Source organism: Tursiops truncatus, chromosome 20 (assembly GCF_011762595.2).
Source record: "Tursiops truncatus isolate mTurTru1 chromosome 20, mTurTru1.mat.Y, whole genome shotgun sequence".
Lineage (NCBI taxonomy): Eukaryota > Metazoa > Chordata > Mammalia > Artiodactyla > Delphinidae > Tursiops > Tursiops truncatus.
The window spans coordinates 56,701,799-56,717,267 of record NC_047053.1 but is presented as its reverse complement, the minus strand read 5'-3'; the positions used below and the strand labels follow the sequence as shown (position 1 = coordinate 56,717,267).

Sequence of the window (15,469 nt, the reverse complement as noted above, 5' to 3'; positions counted from 1 at the left end):
CAGGTGTTTGGTAAAATGAATTTGTGAAGCAGTTGTGGAGTCATCCGTCAGGTCCACGTTGGAGCAACAGGACACAGAGGACCTTTACTCGGGGGAGGGTTTCCAGCCCCCTGTTCTATCAGGCTCCTGCCAGCAGCCCCTGGCAGTAGCCGTGTGATAACAAAGGATCCCACAGTTTTGCAGGAGACCCACAGCCTCTTTTCTCCCAAGCTCTCACCTCTCGGACTCCCAGACCCAAGGCGGGGCCGGAGGGGGCGGATGTTGATGTGGGACATGAGCAACTGCGCTTTCAAGTGACCTGTTGGCTGTCAGAGCTTCTCCAAGCCAGCGTCTGACAGGTAAATGCAAGATGCTTTCCATGTTCCCAGGGCCACAGTCGGGGCAAAGTACCCCGATGGGTGGAACAGAAGCGTGGAGGGTCGAGGAACATGAGTGGCCTCAGGTCACATCCCCACACGGGCCATACAGAGCCCTCGTCTTGGTCTCTCGGTGTGACAGCAGTTGTGCTCCCGCCTGGAAAAAGCTTTACCGTATTTACATGTGATAAGGACGTTACCGTATTTACATGTGATAAGTTCGTTGCCGTATTTACAAGTGGTAAGTGCCACCCCGACTGGTTGAATGACTGAGCGCTGAGTGGGAATCCCATAGATCCTTAAGCATTTATTGAGCCTTATTATCTGCACACTGTGGTGGGGAATCAAAGGCAAAAGGCACAGTCACCAAAAAAAGAGTCAGCTTGTATCAGAGAACCAAGACTCACACAGACCAGCACAAACGGTGTAGGGAAGAGGGGTTGGGGGCGCAGGCTTTAGAGCCAGACTGGGTTCCAGTCCCAGCTCTGCCACATCCAAGCTGTGTGCGCCCTGGACACGTGACTCAACCTCTCTGTGTCTCAAGTTCTTTAAAAGTAAGACGGGAATGATACTAATCACCGTACCCACTTCATTGACTGAATAGAATATGCGTGCAGCACTTAACCCGTGTTAACTGTGGTGGTGATGATTATGACTGACTATACTGTTAAGTGAGATATTACATATAAAGTGTTAAGCAGTGCCTGGCATTTATGAACACTCAGTAATATTAATTGCTATTACTATTATGATTACTATCACTTTTATTTTTACGTTCTGAATTAGTTTTCTATGTCTGTATAACAAATCACTCCAGAACTTAGCAGCTTAATGCAACAAGAAACATTTATTATCTCACTTATTATTAGTCTCTGCGGGTCAGGAGTTCGGCAGCCACTTACAGCTGCCTGGTCCTAACTCAGGATCTCTCAAGAGGCTGCAGACAAGCCATTACCTGGGGCTTGACTAGGATCTGCTTCCCGGATGGCTCACTCACGAGGCTGGCAAGTTGGTGCTGGCCGTTGGCAGTGGCCTCAGTTCTTTCCCACGTGGACCCCTGCGTGGGGCTGCTTGAGTCCTCACAATATGGCAGCTGGATCCTTGCCTGCAAAATAATCCAAGAGAGGCAGAAGCCACAGTGTCTCTTACTGTTTTTTATTGAGCCACAATAACCTACTAGCTATGGGGGTCGACCCTGTTCATTTTGGGAGGGGCTACACAAGGGTGTGAACACCTGGAGTAGAGACGCGTTGGAGGCTGACCACCACCACGTCCTAAATTGTGTGGCAGAGACTATAACTTCCACAGGAGTTCAGATGAGAGGGAGAAAAATGAAGGTAAGAGGGCTTAGGCAATGCGTGGAGGTTTAACAGCTCGATCTTGCGGGGTGTCCGTCGCCACTTCTTTTTCCTCAAATTCCTTGTTTCTGTGGCACTTGGACAGAGAGGAGGGTAGGACTTTGATAATCAGAAGGGCAAAGGGGAGACAGGGGAAGTAGGAGGAAAATTTTAAAAGAGGTGAACGGGATTTATTTAAGGGATAGTAAAAAGGAGACTAACATTGGGAAGGAAAAAACTCCAGAAATAGGGTGAGAGAGGCAGCCTGGGCTGCCTTTTGCCAAGGAGAGTCGCAAAAGCCAAGTAAATAGGCATAAACTAGCTGGAGTAGAAAGTAAACGTTAAGGGCATAAGGCTTTGGAGAAACATTTTCAAAATGCTTGCAGGCTTGTTTGATGTGGGACATTTGAGGCTAAAGAATTCTCAAAGGTGAAGAATGTTTTCCTCTAAGGGGGCATTCACTTCAATGCAAGCATGGCCTGGGGGATCAAGGCAATACCAGGAACCAGACTTTAATAGCTTCCTTATATCAGGGTAGGAAGCGCAAGTTGATAAGAAAGTTGGAATCGAGCATCCCAGCTGGAGAGGGACCTCCCCAAAGGAAACGTTGGAGTGGGAGATAGTCTATGTTTACATAGTGCTCGGGCCATGCCTGCAGTTTATACAAACTGCATCCTCGAGCCGCCTGACCTAGAAGAACCCACATCTGGTGCCCAGCCAGTGCCTGGAGGAACTGCCTGCCCAGCCCCAACCAGCCCGTGAGTGCATAGCTGCTTGGACGCGCCTGGGGAAGAGGACCGCTCTGCACACACTGGGGCCATGACGGTCACGTACGTGTCCCCTTTGTGTCCCGCACAGAACTACCTGCAACCCCTCCAGTTAGGTTCATTCATCAGGACAATAAGAAAAGCTCAGAACGCCCACCTTCCCGTTCTCCCTCTTCCCTTTCCCTTCTTTCAAAACAATTCAGATCCCATTCACCTGCTTTCCGAGGCCCCAGCCGAGCTCCCAGGCTGGTAGATGTGCTCTAACACATCAGCTGTCCCTGTTCCCCACTTAGCACTGTGATGGCTAGTTGGCCACTTGGCCTCGCCCACTGCAACCTTCCCGTAAACGCCCTCCCCTTCGTACCCCACAACACGCGGCACAGTGCCCGGCCCATGCAGACGCTCCCCACGTGTCCAGACCAGGCAGTGCTAGGCTGGCTTCACCCTCTATAGGTCAGTCCCTCCCTGTGTGCCAGCAGCCACAGGCTTGCTTTTGACCTGGACCATCGCAGGAGGAGACTGGACATCACAGTGACTCAGGCCACAGGAGGATTAGAGGAGCCCGGGGTGGGGGGGGGGGCGTGGAGGTGGGGGGAGCGGAGTGTGGAGGAGGGCTTGGAGGGGGCGTGGAGGGGGCGTGGTTAGGTCGGGGAGCTGTCCTTTCCCTTACAACATAGCAAAGCCTCAAGTCACGTTAGAAGTCATGCTTTCAAAGATAAGGTGACCATATGTGCGTGGGTTTATCTCTGGGCTTTCTATCCTGTTCCACTGACCTATCTTTCTGTTTCTGTGCCAGTACCATACTGTCTTGATTACTGTAGCTTTGTAGTATAGTTGAAGTCAGGGAGCCTGATTCCTCCAGCTCCATTTTTCGTTCTCAAGATTGCTTTGGCTATTCGGGGTCTTTTGCGTTTCCATACAAATTGTGAAATTTTTTGTTCTAGTTCTGTGAAAAACGCCAGTGGTAGTTTGATAGGGGTTGCATTGAATCTGTAGATTGCTTTGGGTAGTAGAGTCATTTTCACAATGTTGATTCTTCCAATCCAAGAACATGGTGTAACTCTCCATCTGTTTGTATCATCTTTAATTTCTTTCATCAATGTCTTATAATTTTCTGCATACTAACACCATACACAAAAATAAGCTCAAAATGGATTAAAGACCTAAATGTAAGGCCAGAAACTATCAAACTCTTAGAGGAAAACATAGGCAGAACACTCTATGACATAAATCACAGCAAGATCCTTTTTGACCCACCTCCTAGAGAAATGGAAATAAAAACAAAAATAAACAAATGGGACCTAATGAAACTTCAAAGCTTTGGCACAGCAAAGGAAATCATAAACAAGACCAAAAGACAACCCTCAGAATGGGAGAAAATATTTGCAAATGAAGCAACTGACAAAGGGTTAATCTCCAAAGTTTATAAGCAGCTAATGCAGCTCAGTAACAAAAAACCAAACAACCCAATCCAAAAATGGGCAGAAGACCTAAATAGACATTTCTCCAAAGAAGATATACAGACTGCCAACAAACACATGAAAGAATGCTCAACATCATTAATCATTAGAGAAATGCAAATCAAAACGACAATGAGATATCATCTCACACCAGTCAGAACGGCCATCATCAAAAAATCTAGAAACAATAAATGCTGGAGAGGGTGTGGAGAAAAGGGAACACTCTTGCACTGCTGGTGGGAAAGTGAATTGGTACAGCCACTATGCAGAACAGTATGGAGGTTCCTTAAAAACTACAAATAGGGCTTCCCTGGTGGCGCAGTGGTTGAGAGTCCGCCTGCCAATGCAGGGGACGCGGGTTCGTGCCCCGGTCCGGGAAGATCCCACATGCCGCGGAGCGGCTGGGCCCGTGAGCCATGGCCACTGAGCCTGTGCGTCCGGAGCCTGTGCTCCGCAACGGGAGAGGCACAACAGTGAGAGGCCCGCGTACCGCAAAAACAAAAACAAACAAACAAAAAACTACAAATAGAACTACCATATGACCCAGCAATCCCACTACTGGGCATATACCCTGAGAAAACCATACTTCAAAAAGAGTCATGTACCAAAATGTTCATTGCAGCTCTATGTACAATAGCCCGGAGATGGAAACAACCTAAGTGTCCATCATCGGATGAATGGATAAAGAAGATGTGGCACGTATATACAATGGAATATTACTCAGCCATAAAAAGAAACGAAATTGAGCTATTTGTAATGAGGTGGATGGACCTAGAGTCTGTCACACAGAGTGAAGTAAGTCAGAAAGAGAAAGACAAATACCGTATGCTAACACATATATATGGAATTTAAGAAAAAAAATATCATGAAGAACCTAGGGGTAAGACAGGAATAAAGACCCAGACCCACTGGAGAATGGACGTGAGGATATGGGGGGGGGAAGGGTAAGCTGTGACAAAGCGAGAGAGAGGCACGGACATATACACACTACCAAACGTAAGGTGTATAGCTAGTGGGAAGCAGCCGCATAGCACAGGGAGATCAGCTCGGTGCTCTGTGACCGCATGGATGGGTGGGGTAGGGAGGGTGGGAGGGAGGGAGACGCAAGAGGGAAGAGATGGGAACATATGTATATGTATAACTGATTCACTTTGTTATAAAGCAGAAACTAACACACCATTGTAAAGCAATTATACTCCAATAAAGATGTAAAAAAACCCCAAAAAACAAGTCATGCTTTCCCAGGGAGGGTGTGAGGGGGGTGAAAAACTAGCCAGGGAGCCGTTGCAGCCTCAACTTTTCCTCCAACTTCTGAAGTCTTTAATTCAGCTCCAGCCTGGACCCAGCACCTCAAGGAGTTCCCTAGAATTAAGGAGTGTCTTTCACAATCTCAGAGACTCTGGGCAAAGTCCAGGGTCACCGTGTGATTCAGAGGGTGGAGTGGATGCTATAAATTATATATTTGCTTAAAAAAAAACAAACCATAAAAAAAAAAAGAAGAACAGTCTCGTGGGCCCGGGCTCAGGCATCTGTCTCGGGCAGTTGCTTTCTGACGGGCAGAAGCACCCTGGTTCCTTAAACCTCTCAGGGTCAAGCCAGTCTCCCAAGCGGGCACGCGGTCCCCAAGCCTCCTAGCATGTCTGCCTCTGTCCTTGCCCTCACACTATAGAGGCTCGTGGCTTTCCAAGTCCTGTGGAGGCTGCCTCTGAGGAGTCTCCGGACGGTTCTGTTCGCTCTCACGCCAGCCAGGTACTGTCCCTACACACCTGAATTACTGCAGCCGCCTCCAAGCTGCTCTTCCTGGCTTGGGCCCCCTCCCTCTCGTCCCCTCACGGGCACCAGCGCCAGGTGCATCAGACTAAAACTGCACGTGGCGCCCGCCCCCTGCTCGAGAGTGTTACTGTGCTTTCTACTCGGCGACGGAATAAAATCTCAGCATTGTGACCTGACACCACCATGCCTCGTCCACCTAACCTGGCTGATTCTGATCAAACCGACGGCTCCCACGGTGTCCTGGGCACATGCCGGGCACCTGCCTGCAATGCCCTTCCTTTCTCTGCAAACAATCATTCCAGGCTTCCGTGCACCTCCCATGGTTTGGCCCAGGAAACAGCCACTAGCTCCAAGTAGCTTCTGAACACTTCAGATGTGGCTCGTGACACCGAGGAACTTAATTTTAAATTTTATTTAAATTTTAATTAATTTAAATGTAAAGACTGAAAAAAAATTCGGCTCAGGTACTGGGAAATGTTTACGTCTGTTGGGAACAATTTGGTTTTGTGACTCTATTTTTTCAACTGTAAATTGTATGAAGTCTAAATACAGGCCAGATGTCCTCAATGAAAACTTAGCATCTGAGTTGAGATCGCTGCAAATGTAAAAACATACACTGGATTTTGAAGACTCAGTCCAATATATTAGAATGTAAGATATGTCTGTAATAATCCGTACGCTGATTACGTGTTGAAATATTTTGGATATGGTGGGTTCAATAAACTCTATCGTGAAAATCAATTTCACTTTTTTTTTCTAATGTGGCTACTAGAAAGTTTAAAATTACGTCTGTGGCTTGCATTATATTTTTATTAAACAGCCACGTTCAAAACTCTAGATTCCTGAAGCAGTGATCAGTAGAGTACATTTAAAACTTAGCATACACAACTTTGTATTTTTTTTAAATCTCCATATTTATATAACAAAATCATTGACCACCTTCAATCCCCAACACCTAGCAGCAAACGCTACATCATCTGACACCTATGTGGGCAAGGCACTCTGTCAGGCGCTTTACCATCATACTGAGCCCTCTCGGCAACTCCGTGAGGTATGGGCATAATTAGCTCCATTTTTCAGATAACAGAACTGAAGCTCTGAGAGTTCAGGTGGGTTTTGCCAGGATTCTCATGGTAGATGCGTGAGGCAGCAAAGCTGGGATTTGATCCCACCCCTGCCTGCCTCTCGCTGCTGCTCTTTGCGGCCCCAGCTCATGTCTGATAGGCGTGGGCAGCCACGATGGATCTGCTGCTGAGAAGGGCGAGGGCTCAAGTTCTAGCTTCTCCTGGCCCACACAGGCAAACCCTGCCATCCTGCTTGCCGGCTGTGAGCAGGCCACTTGATCGATGTGCAGAGTGTGACGGTGTGTCCCAATCACCCCACCCCGTGCACACCCTTCAGCTAGTTCAAGTCACTTAACAGCTCATAATGTGGTAGTGTCTGGCAGTGCCAAGTTAGAGCACGTAGCACGATCTGGGACCCTGCTTCTGCCAAGCGGGGCTGAGCCATGAGTCCCTCTAGTCACCGCACATGACCCTCCAGTCCTGGAGGGCTGCAAGTCCAGCTGGCAGCCCTCAGAAACGCGGGAAAACAATCTGGGAGCAGCAGGTGGTGCCTCTACTGATTTAAATCACCTGCTTCGATGCTGAAGGTACCAGGGAAGTTGGCTGTGTCCCTTGTCTTGGGGCCACATTCTGGTGCAGTGGGTGAGGGAGGGGACAGTTACAGTTCACTGGGACCAAGACTGGGATGGGGGATGGTGGGTGAGGTTTTGCTTGAAGGGCCTCACATCCTGCCTGAGGTGGTCCCACGGAACCCCATGTCCCCTTGGAGCTGGGTTTAACTTGGGGTCACTTCCTTTGCTTCCCCTCAGGCCCTGAGCAGAAATCCAGGGTAAGGGAAGAACTGAGGTTGGGCCAAAGCGCGCGGTGTGTCTGCTGTCGCACAGAGCACTCTTTGATCTCTTGCCCAGGGTGGCCTTGGGAAGGACGGCGATGCCCCTGCCAGAGGAGCGGAAGTCCCCGGCCCGGGACTGGCTAAGGGATGACTTCTACGCAGTGTTTCGGCCGAGCATTCATAGGTTTCCCCGGGAGGACCCAGTTCAAGGGCCTGGGGAGTTGGAGGTTTTTGAGGTCTAGTTTAGGCCCCATGTCTGTAAAATGGGGCAATTTAGATGGTATCTCATTATACCCTCCCAGCCAGTACTGCCCTAGCTCCAGGCAAGAGAAGCCCCCTTGCCCCCGACCTGTGCTTTAGAAGGTCCTGCTCTGACGCTCTTCTGCTGCAGTCCCTACTCACAGGGTGAGGCCAAGGGACCCACCCATAGCCTGTGCTCCCCCCCACACTAAATGCACCCACCCCTAGGGCAAGGGGTGTCCAATGGAGGCTGTAGGGAGGGGTGTGCACAGAGCATGGTGTGTGGGCTGAGGCATTCCCTCATCCCCATGACCTTGATGACGCAGCTGTTGCTTTATCAGTTGGACAAGCAAATACTTTTTTTTTTTTGTGGTACGCGGGCCTCTCACTGTTGTGGCCTCTCCCATTGCGGAGCACAGGCTCCGGACGCGCAGGCCCAGAGGCCATGGCTCACGGGCCCAGCCGCTCCGCGGCACGTGGGATCTTCCCGGACCGGGGCACGAACCCGCGTCCCCTGCATCGGCAGGCGGACTCTCAACCACTGCGCCACCAGGGAAGCCCAAGCAAATACTTTTGACTGAAGGAAACATGGTGACACAGACTAAAAGCCTGCTCTGTCATTTTATATAACTCCCCCCAAATACGCTGAGATTATTGCACCCACTTTACAGATTAGAAGACAGAGCCCATGCTCTGAATGCACCGTGCTGACATCTCCACTGGAACCTCTGCCCTCTGGTTGAGGTGATTCCTTACCTGACACTCCTGGTGCTGTTGAAAATGAATAAACCCCGCCCTACTTCAGAGTTCAGATTTGGGGGACAACATCCAATATGCATGTATTTTTCTCACTGTTGTTATCAACAGACCCTGTTGGGGAAGAGAGACATCAGCGTCTGTGAGTGAATCTGAGCACAGGAGAGAGAAGAGATTGTTTTTTGCTCTCTTCTTTCTTTCTTTCTTTTTTCCTTTTATTGAAGCGCAGTTGATTTACGATGTTGTGTTAGTTACTGCTATACAGCAAAGTGATTCAGTTATACATATATATACATTCTTTTTTTACATATATTCTTTTCCATTATGGTTTATCATAGGATATTGAATATGGTTCTCTAGAAGAGAGATGTTTCAACCATAGAAGGGAGAGCTCAGGAAGTACCTGGGACGACGTTCTGACCAGCACAATATTGCTAAACCTTCAGAAGGTTTTTAAAGAAGTTTGGTAGCTTCGTCCTCAAATAATCTAAAACTGAATCTCTCCTGTATGGGCTGAGATGGAGTGCATTTGTTCTATACTTTAATCCTCAGGACATATCTTTAGGTATCGATACTCCCATTTTACAGATAGGGAGGCAAGGCTCGGATACGTTAACTGAGTTCTCCCCAAGTTCCCGTACTCTGCACCCTCTCTGGGAAACGAAACGACTAGCAAACAATCTGATGTGCTTCGTGTGGTTTAACCGGAAAAGCAGATAACCTCAACTCGCTGCTTGAGGGACTTTTTCCTATTACCATTCTGTGTATTAGCAGAAAAAGGGAAAGGAATCACAGTACAAAACCGCTTGCCACACACAGAGATGCTCCCTCTTGCTTTTATCTCCTCTCCATTTTCTCGTGTGTGGGTCTGGCATGACCCTCCCACGGCCAGGGTACAGGCAGCAGCTGAAGCGAGAGAAGGACCTCTGGGGCCGGCGCTCATTTTCCAGACCTCTGACTGTGATTCTGATTCAGCAGTGGGTTCCTTTCCCTGAGTCCTGCCCTGAGCTAGCCCTCCTTTTCCTTAGCAGCTGACACAGGAGTTTGGAGACAGATACGTCGATGACATTATTTGCTCCAGGGATAGCCAGGCTGTCATAGTCTGACAAAGGCAACGTGGACTGTTTCTCAGTGCCCCTGGGTGAGCCCTTACTGCACGATGGTCAACACGTCCTGGCATTTATACTGAGGCAAATGCTAGGTCTATAGGCCATGACGTGTGATGATGCCCGGCTAGCCAGCTAGCCAGGATCGTGGTTCCTGCTACTCCATGTTCCGAGGGAAAAAAAAAAAAAAAATGCAGCAGCTGGACTGGGGGCAGAGGATGTTAATTTAGAGGAATCAGCTGAGATTTTGCACACTTAAACTTCTTTGGAGAAACAGAGCTTATGTTAGAGGACCTTTACCTGTTACTGGCAAGGGGCAGCCCATTTACAGCCAATAAAACATAAAAAGTCATCCTCACCTTGAAAAGCTGTAAGGGAAAAGAAAGGTGAGAGATTGAGCTAGGATGTTTTGAGTTTCCCAGAAAGAGCTTCAGATTTCCAACCAAAGCCTTGTGTTGAGTGTTATATAAATAGACTGCCCATAAATGCGTCCGATGCAGTAAGCAAGGTGTAAGGGTTTCTACGAGAGCTGGTGTGTGTCTTTCAGACACAGGCTTTTGACTTTGGAGAAGCTGAGTGAGGTCACAGCTTGTCAACACCAGCTCATGGATCTTTCTCGGAGGCTGAGAAAAACACGACCAGTAATTAAAATCATGTTCTCCTTTAATAACAACAGCAACAAAACCCACTGACAATGCAATTCCACATGCTGCATTTCATACAAAACTTTCCCCATGAGAGGCTTATTCTGGTAGGGGCACCACTGCATTTCATAACAAAAGAAGTTGCCTTTTCATATGGAACGCACGCTAAGGGAACATCTGGGGCTTCCGCCACCATGTAAATATTGCCAGAAGCGTGGGTCCTCTTTTCTTATTTCTACATCAACCACCTGGAACATTTTACAAACCAGAGCCTGAACTCCATCAGAGAACATCTTAGTAGAATCAGCCTAAAAGCTGGTAAACTTTGAGGTGGCAGTTAGCCCGAAAGGGGCTGGGAAAACAGACCAAGCAACCACCCAACAAATAAACAAATAAACTTAACTGTTTGTTCCTTAAATTTGATCTTCATACACTTGGGCACTCGGGGAACTACCGCTTTTCGGCATATCAGAAAGAGCCCTGAGTTCAGAGTCAAAAGGGGGGATTTCTTAGTTCTGGCTCTGCAAGTAGCCAGGCTGAGGGAGGCTGTGCGTAGTACATCACTCAGACCTTTCTTCCCTCAGTTTCCTCCTGCTCTGGGAGTGACCTTAATGCTGGGTGTTCCTGTCAGGCTATTGTGAGCAGAGAATGAGATCAAGTAGGTCAAAGTGCTTTGCAGCAGTTAAAACATTACACACACACACACACACACACACACACACACACACACAACTGTAAGGGATTTGTATTATGGGAGGACTAGAGAATTCCCTTCCTCCTGGGACAGAAAGGAAGATATGAAAAACCCATGCCTGTTTTACCTGTAAGAAAGAATTAGAACCCACCTATTCGTAACACTGATGATGAGACAGAAGACAGTACAGTAACGAGAACCGTGGATATGTCGTCATCCTTGTTAGAAAATTAACACATGGTTTCACCATCCAGTAATGTGACTGATTTTTAAATAAACATTTAAATGGGTGGGGTCCTGTCCTGAGTAGTGAGTAGTCACCTTGGCAGGTGATACACTTATTTAAATTATATGTCCCATCATTCCAAAAAAAACATTTTTGTTTTTAACTCTTCTTTTGGAATTGTTCCTAGAGCCTCTGGCGCATTCTTTCGAACATGTCTGAGGGTGACAAATTTTTGTCCTTTGTGGAAAATACTGATTTTTGTAAACAGCCCGAAGTTATTTGGCATGGAGTTTGGTAAACGGGCTAAGTAATGCCACTTTTTTAAAAACTGTGACTATAAGATAGGAAAACTTTCTTTCAGTTCCCACAGCAAGTTACAAATGGTTGGAGCTCCCTGGTGGTCCAGTGGTTAGGACTCCGTGCTTCCACTCTAGGGGGCACGGCTCAACCCCCGGTTGGGGAGCTGAGATCTGCAAGCCAAGCAGCACAGCCAAAAAAAAAAAAAAAAAACAAATAGTAGATTTCAGAAATCGACAGTATTGCTAGAAAGGATCCTTCATAAGGTGCCCACATTAGAGTAGGAAAGCCATCTGGAAATGCATTTCTACAATTTTAGTCACACCTTCATTATTTATCTAGCAAGACTGTTTGCCACTAGACTTAGAGTTTCCAGAAAGACAAGAGCACTGCCACTAATTAACTGTTTAATCATTTTATCACAGCTCCTCTGGGCATCTGAACCCCTCATTTGCATATGGATTAACTGGCTAATACAGATGTTTCCAATGAATTCACATCTGGGTCTATTGAAAATGGAGTAGCCAGCCAATCCAATTCCAACCAAAAAACTCTATATTCCCTTAAAAAGTTCAGAATTTATTTTTGGTTATGAAACTATCTGAAAATTAGAATATCACTAATATCATTACAACGTAACCTGAAGCAACAGCTAGAGTGGATTTGCTTCTGGTGCAAATAATTTAAACGGTTAGCACTACTTTAAAATAATCATCATCAGGGAATTCACTGGCCGTCCAGTGGTTAGGACTCTGTGCTTTCACTGCCAAGGGCCCAGGTTCAATCCCTGGTCAGGGAACTAAGATTCCACAAGCTGTACGGCCAAAAAAAAAACCCCAAAAACCATAATCACACTTCTATTCACTGAATATTGCACAATGTTAAATGAATCCAAAGACTTTTATGGAAACTATTGTTTTCCCTACTTCATTTTTTTTTATTGTGGTGAAATTTACATAACATTAAATTCATCATTTGACCATTTTAAAGTGTATAATTTGGGGGCATTTAGTTCATTCCCAATGTTCTGTGAATGAACCATCACCGCTATCTAGTTCCTAAACATCTTCATCACCCCAAAAGGAAAGCCCATATACCCATTAAGCAGTCACTCCCTGTTCCCCCCTCCCCCTGCCCCTGGCAACTACTAATCTGCTGTTTCTATGGATTTGTCTATTCTGGGCATTTCATATCAATGGAGCCTTACCTGTGTGGCCTTTTGTGACTGGCTTTTTCATGTAGCATTAATGTTTTCAGGGTTCATCCACATTGTGGCATGTGTTAGTACTTCATTTGCTTTTATGGCTGAATAATTGCGTTCCATGGGTACACTACGTTTTGTTTATCCATCCATCCATCCATTGATGGATTTATGAGTTGTTCACCCCTTTGGGTTCTTCTGAATAGTGCTGCCATGAACACAGGTGTACATTTTTTTCTTTGAACGCCTGTTTTCATTTCTTTTGGGTATATACCTGGGAGTGGAATTGCTGGGTCATAGGGCAATTGTTATGTTTAACTTTCCGAGGAGTCACCAAACCTCTAGCTCATTTTAATGCTCATGTTTTCAAGGTGGCTTGATGACCAGACAGTTAGAAGCAGTTGGACAACTGCAGCCAGACTCCAGGCTGGGCCCAAAGAGGTCTCTTTTTTTCAGAAACACTGATTAGAGCAGCTGGGCTTGATCTGAGCCAAGCTCGTTCCAACAGAAGGTTACAGGCAGGGCTTGGAACAACTTTCTCTGCTGGCCTACATGTCACAACATGAACTGGCAGGGCGGGAATACCTTCCTGCCTCCTAGAGATCCTTGGTTCTCCAATTATGTTGCACACACTACTGGAAAAAGAAAAAAAGATGTTAACTAACTAACTGATAGGCTTCTCTCTTCCTGCTTTTGTAGAATTCAAATTAGCATCTGAAGTCCACATAGAAATGGGTGTTTGGGGGCCAATGCTATATCCCTGTCCTGGGCAGAGGTCCGTCCTCTCATGGTTGGAGAACAGAACTTCCCAAACACTAGCTGAGGCTACAGAGATATCTTGCATCCCGGGTGGACTTTTACCATCGATTCTGCCTGAAGGCATGGCCTAGTGCTTCTGACCCTATCAATCCACAGATACTGGAGTTGAACTGACCCTACTTTGTATATTGTAGCTTATCCACCCCTGTGGGCTCGGCCAGGACAACAGGAGGTAATCCTACTGTAGGTATTGTTTACTGCAGCCAATTTACCGAGTCATGAGGCTCCTCAGCCATTAACCCAACCCGGCCAGTAAACTGATTAGCACTGATTTTTAAATTTAAACGTGTTCATGAGCCTCTCAGACTGCTGACCTCCTTCTCACCTCAGTGCCTGACACAGAAGTTTCTGAGCCCCAGAAGCCCCAATCAAGGAGCATTAGGGCTGCACTACCATAAACAGAGACCGACCCAAATGCCTTTTTCCACTGTAAACTAGAATACTAAGAGAGAAGAAGTCGGCTTCCGGGGTCCTTGCGATGCAGTCTCTCTGCCAAGCCAGCTGTCACTTGTCGCTTGTCTCCTGGCAGCCCTTCAGGTGTCCTGGCCTGAATCCGCTACTAAGATAGAAAAAAAGTCCCTCGGCTGGTCATATCCTCTGCAATCTGGCAGGAAACCTAAAATTTGCCGGCTCTTGTCCTCGGTCTGTTTGCTTATCTGCTTCCTTCTAGGGAAGAGCCTGCATCACAGTGTCCGGTGAAGGGGGATTTTCACCATGACCTCACCCTCCGGCAGCTACTGTCCAGATTTCAGCGCGGCAGCTCGGGTGGAAACCCACATCAACGAAACATCAACAATCGCTCCTGGCACATCTCAGAGGAACGGCAAGGTCTGAGAATGACAAAGGGAGCTGCGGGTGGGGCTGGAGGAGGATGGATGACGTCTGGTCACAGTTCTGGGATGTCAAGGAACCCACTTTAAGAAAATGCACCAAAAACTTTCCAAGCTCACGCTCGCTGTTTGTATAACTTCGAACCAAAGACTTCGAAATTACGTGACAGCCGGCGGCGGGGAGTAACCAGGAGTAAGAACGGCGGGAACGGCTGGGGAGCCCAAAGGGCAGTGCCCGCGACCTGGTCTCCGGCCGCCCGGGCCGTCGGAAGTAGCCCTTCTGCACCTAAGTGGGTGCAGCCAATTCAAGGGCAACCGAAAGGCCGGCTCCCCAGGTGCCTGCCCCGGGCGGAGGCGCCCGGCCCCGATGGAGGTCACGTGACCACAAGACTCCGCCCAGCAGACACCTCCCCGCGCGCGCCCGGCGGCGGTCGCGGGCTCGCGAGAGAACGTGAGTCTCCGGCCCGGGGCGCGAGTCGGGGGAGCGGCCGCGGCGTGCGCGCGCGCCCCCGGGAGGCTGCGGGCGCGCGCACGCCCCGGGGCCACCGCCCCTCCCGGGCCCGCCCTCCTTCCCTCCCTCCCCGGCCAGCCTGGCCCGCCCTGCCCGGCCCGCCCTGCGAGTCAGTCCGCTGGCTCCCTCCCTCCCCCAGCGCGCTCGGGCCGCCGCAGCGCTCCGCGCCCTCGAGCCGCCGAGCCGGAGCCGCCCGCCGCCCGCGGAGGAGGCGGAGGAGCCGGAGGGGCCCGCCGAGGCGGCGGCGGCGGCGGCAAGATGGCGGACTTCCTGCCGTCGCGGTCCGTGCTGTCCGTGTGCTTCCCGGGCTGCGTGCTGACGAGCGGCGAGGCCGAGCAGCAGCGCAAGTCCAAGGAGATCGACAAATGCCTGTCGCGGGAGAAGACCTACGTGAAGCGGCTCGTGAAGATCCTGCTGCTGGGCGCGGGCGAGAGCGGCAAGTCCACCTTCCTCAAGCAGATGCGCATCATCCACGGGCAGGACTTCGACCAGCGCGCGCGCGAGGAGTTCCGCCCCACCATCTACAGCAACGTGATCAAAGGTGCCGGGGGTCCCG

General features: G+C 48.8%; 1 protein-coding gene and 1 long non-coding RNA gene across 2 annotated transcripts in view; one reads left to right on the top strand and one right to left on the bottom strand.

Annotated features, from left to right (window-relative positions):
- Positions 1–1,159: 1,159 nt before the first annotated feature.
- On the bottom strand, positions 1,160–14,927 carry LOC141277411 (uncharacterized). The gene is made up of 3 exons (XR_012328785.1): positions 12,760–14,927; positions 8,586–8,699; positions 1,160–1,461 (listed from the first exon to the last, which is right to left on the bottom strand). It is a non-coding gene; the product is annotated as an uncharacterized lncRNA (long non-coding RNA).
- Positions 14,928–14,985: 58 nt separating this feature from the next.
- The window catches only part of GNA13 (G protein subunit alpha 13), a 41,400-nt gene continuing 40,916 nt past the window's right edge, over positions 14,986–15,469 (top strand). The window contains exon 1 of the mRNA XM_019938668.3: positions 14,986–15,454. Within this exon, the coding sequence (XP_019794227.1) occupies positions 15,172–15,454 (283 nt within the window). The 5' untranslated portion in view covers positions 14,986–15,171. The remainder of the gene's footprint in view (positions 15,455–15,469) is intronic.